At 47.3% G+C, this 7,500-nt stretch overlaps 1 protein-coding gene and 1 non-coding gene across 2 annotated transcripts in view; both read right to left on the bottom strand.

Annotated features, from left to right (window-relative positions):
- Positions 1-7,500, bottom strand: part of zcchc14 (zinc finger, CCHC domain containing 14) — a 24,868-nt gene that overhangs the window by 6,642 nt on the left and 10,726 nt on the right. The window contains exons 3-10 of the mRNA XM_061077306.1: positions 7,159-7,229; positions 6,327-6,398; positions 6,000-6,067; positions 5,398-5,579; positions 3,540-3,576; positions 2,841-3,306; positions 2,643-2,731; positions 552-634 (exon numbers count right to left, since the gene is read on the bottom strand). Coding sequence (XP_060933289.1) covers positions 552-634; positions 2,643-2,731; positions 2,841-3,306; positions 3,540-3,576; positions 5,398-5,579; positions 6,000-6,067; positions 6,327-6,398; positions 7,159-7,229 — 1,068 coding nt within the window. The remainder of the gene's footprint in view (positions 1-551; positions 635-2,642; positions 2,732-2,840; positions 3,307-3,539; positions 3,577-5,397; positions 5,580-5,999; positions 6,068-6,326; positions 6,399-7,158; positions 7,230-7,500) is intronic.
- Positions 4,946-5,017, bottom strand: trnae-uuc (transfer RNA glutamic acid (anticodon UUC)). Its single transcript has one exon. It is a non-coding gene; the product is annotated as a tRNA-Glu (tRNA).

Genomic DNA, 7,500 nt, shown 5'->3' with positions numbered 1-7,500 from the left:
AAGATGAGAAAAAAGTTTGTAAAAAAACACTAATGCAATGCCAGAGATATAAATAGTTAGCCAAACAATTGGAATCGGCTGTAAACATATTTTACAATTGATGGATAAATGAATGGAAATAGGCTAGATGAACAGATGAACAATCCTCAATAAGCATGCTAATATATTTTCCCCAGTAATATCATTGAAACTTACCTGACTAGTCCTTCACTCTACAGCAGGCCTCAATAGCCCTGCTGTAGAGTGAAGGATGCTGGGAGTTATCTGTGCATGTGATGGAAGAATGCACAGTGGAGGGTTGAAACTCAACGTTCCATCCATCTTTAAAATAGAGTTTTGAATGATGTTTTTATTGCTCAGTGTTTAATTTTCATAGTTTTTTCTTTTTTCAAAATTCCCAAAATTCCCAAGCTTAACATCCTATGGAAAGTTTCCGGAAATTTACCAGAAACTTTCTGCCCCTTTGCAACCCTATCCATTACCCATGATGCCATGTGGCTGGTAGAGATATTTAGTCTGATATTTGATCTGAGACAAACTGGTCTTTGTACCTGAGGTGGAGATGTGAGCTGAGGGTCCCATGTGACTGGAGGGCGTCACCCTGCAGGAGCGCTTCTCCATTTTCATCTCCCTGCTGAGGACACACACACACACATAATAAGTGTCCTTTAACAACCACCAGGGGGAGACACTGTCCACTCTTCAGCTTCAGCTGCTTGTCTGTAAACATCTGCAAATGGAAAAACCTACGGTGGCTGAGAGAGCTCAAAACACTGCGAGTTATGAAAACACGTGTCACCTAGGAAAACAACTTTTACGACACACACGCTGCGAAAAGTCACAACAGTTTGTGTAGTCTGCTGCTCGTCGGTGGTGATGCAATGCAACTTTTTCTCAGTTCCCCTGGAAACGTTTCAGATTTCGCAATTTCTGTATTTGCATGTGTTGTGACTTTTTGCAGCACATGTGTGAGTCGTCCAATTGATGAAGTTGTTTTCTCAACTTTTACGTGTTTTTATCTGTTTCCATGTGTGTTTTCTTGATTTGCAGAGTGTCGAGATCTGCCACTGTAAAAACCCCTGCAGGAACTTTCCACTTTCACACACACACACACAGACACACACACACACACACACACACACACAGACACACACACACACACACACACACACACACAGAGCTGCCTATTGGAAACCTGTTGATGGTGGGAATGGAAACAAGATCAAGAGATAGTTCTGGTTCACATGTGAGGTGTGTGTGTGTCTGTCTGTGTGTGTGTGTGTGTGTGTGTGTGTGTGTGTGTGTGTGCGTGCGTGTGTGTGAGTGTGTAATTAGGAGAGACGGAGCGTGGAGACACTTCGACGCCTGCACGTCTGTGTTTTTGTGTTGTGCATGTAGTTGTGTTGGTTATCTCCTGGTCAGAACACGTTATCTCTCCTGTCCACTTCCAGCTGGTTAACCATTGACACTGAACCTTCACTGCTCCGTGTCTAATGTGGAAATCAGCAGCCGATCAGTGCGTCTGTTAATCGTTAATAAGACACAACGTCTGCCAACTTCCCCGACACACACAACTTCTCTGTGAGAGGAGCTGATATCAATATCCACACTGAACTAAAGAGACTAGAGAGACTTATATGCATGTGTAATTGTTTGATTGTTAAGTGCAGAAAAACTATGCAAATTATTTATTTTCCTGCTCTGCTGATTTTCTCCAGATGTTTCAGAGGTTTCAGAGAACGTGAGAATGTGAGAGGACGTGTGATGATCCAGTCCTGGAGAGAGAAACTCTAACGTCTCACAGGATGACGCTTCACTTCCAGGTCAAACCCAGAACTGATTCCTTCTCAGTAGAGTTTGAATCCAGGGAAAATAAACTCTGAATATAGTGATCGAAGAAAAAGTTGTGTGACTGGTTTTGGTCTTGAACTTCCAGGAAAATATTTGTATTCGAGGAACACTCTCTACCTTTGAAAGCAATAAATAATCTTTCGTTGAATAAATGAATCATTGTGGTGTCAAAGAGACGCCCTCAGCCTCTAAATCAAATCACAACAGATTCAAGGAAACGTGTTTGTTTGGTATGAAAATGTAATTTAAAAATTCCTGATCATGACTCTGATCACTTGTGGTTCAGTCCCACTGGTTAAAGGGACTCTTACCTTTGTTGCATTTGAGAATCACAGCACATTCAAATCATCCCGCCTTCCTCCAATGCCCCACCCCCTCGTTCCCATCCGCGGTGTTTTTTTGAAGAAACTTTATTTACAAGCAGACTTACAATACTGCCTCCGCACACGCACGTGAGTTTTTGTTTACCAAAGCAATGGATTCGGATTCAGAAGCAACGGAAAACCTGCATGTCCATGCAGCAAACAGACAGGTCTGTCGGCCAATAAGGTCCTTCGGCCCGAAGAATTTTATTGGTTGAAGTTTTCACTAAATATTATGAGAGTGAAATAATTGTTTGTTTTTACTCCTGGTGGGTCTGTCTTGCATTTTAGAGTGTCATTACCTTATTAATACCAATTTAACCTTATCCACAAAAAGTGTAAAAATGCAACAAAGGTAAGACTCCCTTTAAAGGAAGAAAGGTTGAATAGAAGTGTAATTATAACTTTTGTGTGTTTTACTCCACTGACTTTTGAAGCTCCAGCTGCGTCTTGAGTTTCTTCTTGGCTCCCTGGGTCAAGTCGTACCTGTTCAGATCCTCCTCTGTCAGCGCCAAGAACTGAGGGTCACACAGGGAAACCCCATCAGGACGAGAAGGAGCAGGAAAACAAGAGAAACTCAAAGACGTCAAACGTGTAAAGAAACGACAGAAGGTGAGGCCGGCCCACCTCCTCCATGGTGAGCTGCTTGAACACGGGGTAGTACTTGTGGAGCCGCAGCTTGCGGAGCCAGTCCAGGATTCCGTTCTGCTCGGCGCCGCCGGGCTGAGGCGGCGGCGGCTGGGCGTGGGACAGGGAGCGGGACGGCGAGTATGGAAGGGACTGGGAATGTGAGAGGGACGCCGGCTGAGTGCAGGTTTGGGGGAGGAGGTGGTGTTGGGAGTGTTGAGGGAAGGAGTGCGACTGACTGTGTTGGGGGGAGTTATCGCCGCCGCCGCCGCCGCACGCCATGGAGCGCTGGCAGGGCAGCGGCGGCAGAGCGGGAGAGAGGGAGGACAGCTGGGAGGGGTGCTGGGGAGGCGGGAGGGAGGGAGGGAGAGGAGGAGGCAGGGAGGAGAGGTGAGGAGCGGAGCGGGTGAGGACGGAGCTGTGGCTGCTGACCACCGGCTGGACGCTCGCCACGCGGTACACCGCCCTGAGAGAGAGAGAGAGAGAGAGAGGAGAGAGAGGAGAGACGGTTAGACGGGACACGGAGAGAGGAGAGAGGAGAGAGGAGAGATGAGAGATGAGAGGAGGCAGGAGAGATGAGAGAGGTGAGATGAGAGGAGAGAGGGGAAAAGAGGAGGCAGGTGATGAAGAGGAGGCAGGTGATGAAGAGGAGGAGAGGAGAGAGAGGAGAGAGTAGAGAGGAGAGAGGAAGAGTCTCACCTGTTCGCTCCTCGGTACTGAAGAGCACAGCCCAGATCTGTGAGGAGAACCAGAGACCTTCATCATCATCATCATCATCATCATCATCATCATCATCATCATCATCATCATCATCATCATCATCATCATCATCATCATCATCATCATCATCATCATCATCATCATCATCATCATCATCATCATCATCTTCATCATCAAAATTAATAACAGCTGAACTATACGTTAAAGTGAGAAAAGGAAATCCGCCCGTTTGTCCTTGAATCTGTTTAGTACTTTTTGCAAAATCTAGAAAAACTAGAGGTTCCCATATATCAGAGCAAAGGTCAGAGGTCAAAGGTCACACACACAAAGAGGAAGGAACATGTACAAAAAGTACAAGTACACACAGAACCACACTGTACTGCCGGCTATAAATACTCTCCAAGGATGAAGTCACACTCGTAGAATCAAGAGCACAGACAAGACACACACACACAGACACACACACACACACACACACACACGGACACACACACACAGACACACACACACACGGACACACACACACAGACACACACACACGGACACACACACACACACAGACACACACCAACATGAGGTCACCACACTCTGGGCTTCCCAACACAAACATGCCACGCTGAATTCCCGCACCGGACTGAAATAGACCCGTCCGCTCCCTGCAACACACAAACTGAAGCTCCTGCCTGTGGTCTCACCTCTCTCACCCCTTCACTCTCTCACCAGCCAGGACTCAGACTCACACCCCCCCCCTTCATTCCCTCACCCCTCTCTCTCTCATCACCCTCCTCAGATCCCAGACATGGAATCTTTCATCTCTCCCTGTCCCCTCTGAGCGCCTTCCCTCCCTGCTTCTAAGAATAGGGATCTCCTGTTTTTAATGCCCTCGATAAAGTCTTCCCGGCTTTACAGACTCTGCCGCCTCACGCTCGTGGCCTCAGCGGCCGTTCGCTAACTAGAGGATGGAAGGTTCGATTCCCGATTCTCCGGTCTGAAGGTTGAAAGGTCGCGGACAAGACACTGAACCCTGAGTTGACCCTGATGTGACTTGTAGTGTAAAACACTTTGAGTCATTAAGGGGACATGCACAAGCACACTCATAAAATTGTAGGGAAATTTAACCTCTGCTTTTAACCCATCTGGTGCAGGACACACAGAGCAGTGAGCAGCCATGTACGGCGCCCGGGGAGCAGATGTTGGGGGAGTAAGGTGCCTTGCTCAGGGGCACTAGAGAGGGTAGGGAGAATCCTCTTGGATTTTTGGACAGATCAATCCAGGTTCGTCTTTTTGTTGTTTCTCCGTGGAGTCGAGCCAGAGTCGAACCAGAGACCTTTTCTGCCCATAGTCCAAGTTTCTGCCACTAGTCCACCGCCTCTCCTAAAAGTATGTTCCCATACCGGGAGTTGAACCCGGGCCGCCTGGGTGAAAACCAGGAATCCTAACCGCTAGACCATATGGGATTCAAACTGATGGTTTCAAACTGCAATCTACTGATTAAACTAAAGACTTTGTATCCTGTTATCATCACCGACATGAGTAGTCAAGTACAGGCTTCACCTGTACTTGACTCTGACTGGTTTGAACGCTACATCCATCCCAAAATGGCCGAACTGACACTTGTACCATCATTATGATATTACTGGCAATCCTGTGAGTTGCATCAAAGCTGATCTCAACTTCCACCTTTCAATTGGTCCAAAATTCTGAACTATCTAAAAAAGTGTTTTCACAGAGCAAGCGATCTGAACAACAGATCGATATTTCATTTTTCAAGAAGCAGAAATAGAATCCAGATAAAAGGATTCATTCATGGAATATATAAAAAACATTAAAGACGTACTGGAGCTGGAGGTGAACGGGCAGGTCGGGGTCACGGGAGCCGTGGGAGGGGAGGCAGGTGAAGGGGGGGAGGAGGAGGAAGAGAGGGAGGAAGGACACTTGGGTGAGAGAGGCCTGGTGGAGGTGAAGAACAGCTGGACGCTGTGGTGCTGGAGGACGTGGCCGGGCAGCGCTGTCAGACACCTGGGTGTGGAGAGAGAGAGAGAGAGAGAGAGAGAGAGAGAGAGAGAGAGAGAGAGAGAGAGAGAGAGAGAGAGAGAGAGAGAGAGAGAGAGAGAGAGAGAGAGAGGCCACAAAAGACACATAGCTTTAAAAACTACAGGGAGAGAGAATGTGAAGCTGCATCGTGGATGTTATTTAAAATCTGAACTGTGGAAGGTGTTTGCAGTTGTAACTTCTAACATCGTAGCTCCGCCTCTTTGCATTCCTACGTTTGCTCATTAGCAGTTCACCCAAAACAAAGCTGTGTGTGTGTACATTTCACCCAGAACAAAAAGTATGAAGGGGCCATTGTTCATCAAAAAGACAGATTCAGATTCAGCTCCAACACATGAGAGAAACATCTATTTTCTATGAGATGCAATAAACAGGTAAAGTTCTGACCTGGGATCCGGCTCAGTGAACTGGAGGAGGAGCTTCTCCACTCCTTCATCAGGAAACGCCTCAGACAGCTTCAAGAGAATAAACACATTTAATGATAAACTAAACACAAAAACAACAACAACTCAGGATATTACAAATTACGTTTGTTTGTTATGTCTTATTACCATAATTACATCAGGGAACAAATTACTTATTTATTCGTTCATTCATAGAATGAGCTGTAAATAGACATTTCAATCTGTAGAATAAATAATAGGGAAGACTTTGTAAAACTAAATTATACAAGTAGCTAAAGTTCTCTATCAATTGTGAGTCCAGGGTCCTGACCTGGGACAACAGCTCCGTCACCTCCTGATGGGATCGCACAACGGACAACACAAAACCATCTGACCAGCTCACCTGCAGGAGGAGAGAGGAGAGAGGAGAGAGGAGGGGAGGAGAGAGGAGAGAGGAGAGAGGAGGGGAGGAGAGGAGAGAGGAGAGAGGAGAGAGGAGAGAGGAGAGAGGAGAGAGGAGAGAGGAGAGAGGAGAGAGGAGAGAGGAGAGAGGAGAGAGGAGAGAGGAGAGAGGAGAGAGGAGGGAGGAGAGAGGAGGGGAGGAGAGAGGAGGGGAGGAGAGAGTAGAGAGGAGAGAGGAGGGGAGGAGAGAGTAGAGAGGAGAGAGAAGAGAGGAGAGAGGAGAGAGGAGAGAAGAGAGAGTAGGGAGGAGAGAGGAGAGAGGACAGAGGACAGAGGACAGAGGACAGAGGACAGAGGACAGAGGACAGAGGAGACAGGAGACAGGAGAGAGAAGAGGTGAGAGGAGAGAGGAGAGAGGAGGGAGGAGAGAGGAGAGAAGAGAGGAGGCAGGTGATAAAGAGGAGGAGAGAGGAGAGAAAAGAGAGGAGAGAGGAGAGAGGAGAGAGGAGAGAGGAGAGAGGAGAGAGGAGATGAGAGAGGACAGAAGACAGAGGACAGAGGACAGAGGACAGAGGAGAGAGGAGGGAGGAGAGAGGAGAGAAGAGAGGAGGCAGGTGATAAAGAGGAGGAGAGAGGAGAGAAAAGAGAGGAGAGAGGAGAGAGGAGAGAGGAGAGAGGAGAGAGGAGAGAGGAGGAGAGGCAGCTGATGAAGAGGATGATGAAGTGTGTGTACTAACAGGTCTCTCTCTCTCTGGACTCACCTCGAACACGTACTCCCTGTTGTCTTCACACGTGTGCGTCACTCCTCTCAGCTTCAGCCTCTCGATCTCCACTGAAAGAAGAAGAGGAACTCGTTTCACAGACGATTAAACTTCACAACTTCTCTCCCTCTAATTCAGTTTGACAAACTGCATAGAGACTTTTACTCTTTAGGCTTTAAACGTGCTATATGTGCGAGAGCAGGAAGTCGACTTTATTGACCCGGAAAGGAATTAAGTCGACGTGAAAGTAGCAGTTGAAATAGAAAACTCTGGAGACCCCTCCTGGTGAGGAAAGGAATGACGTGTGCAAACAGCTGCTAACGCTTATGTTGGCTATGACCA

The sequence above is a fragment of the Limanda limanda genome, chromosome 8 (assembly GCF_963576545.1).
Source record: "Limanda limanda chromosome 8, fLimLim1.1, whole genome shotgun sequence".
Classification (NCBI taxonomy): Eukaryota; Metazoa; Chordata; class Actinopteri; order Pleuronectiformes; family Pleuronectidae; genus Limanda; species Limanda limanda.
The sequence above is the reverse complement of the archived record's forward strand: the minus strand, read 5'-3'. Positions and strand labels throughout refer to the sequence as shown.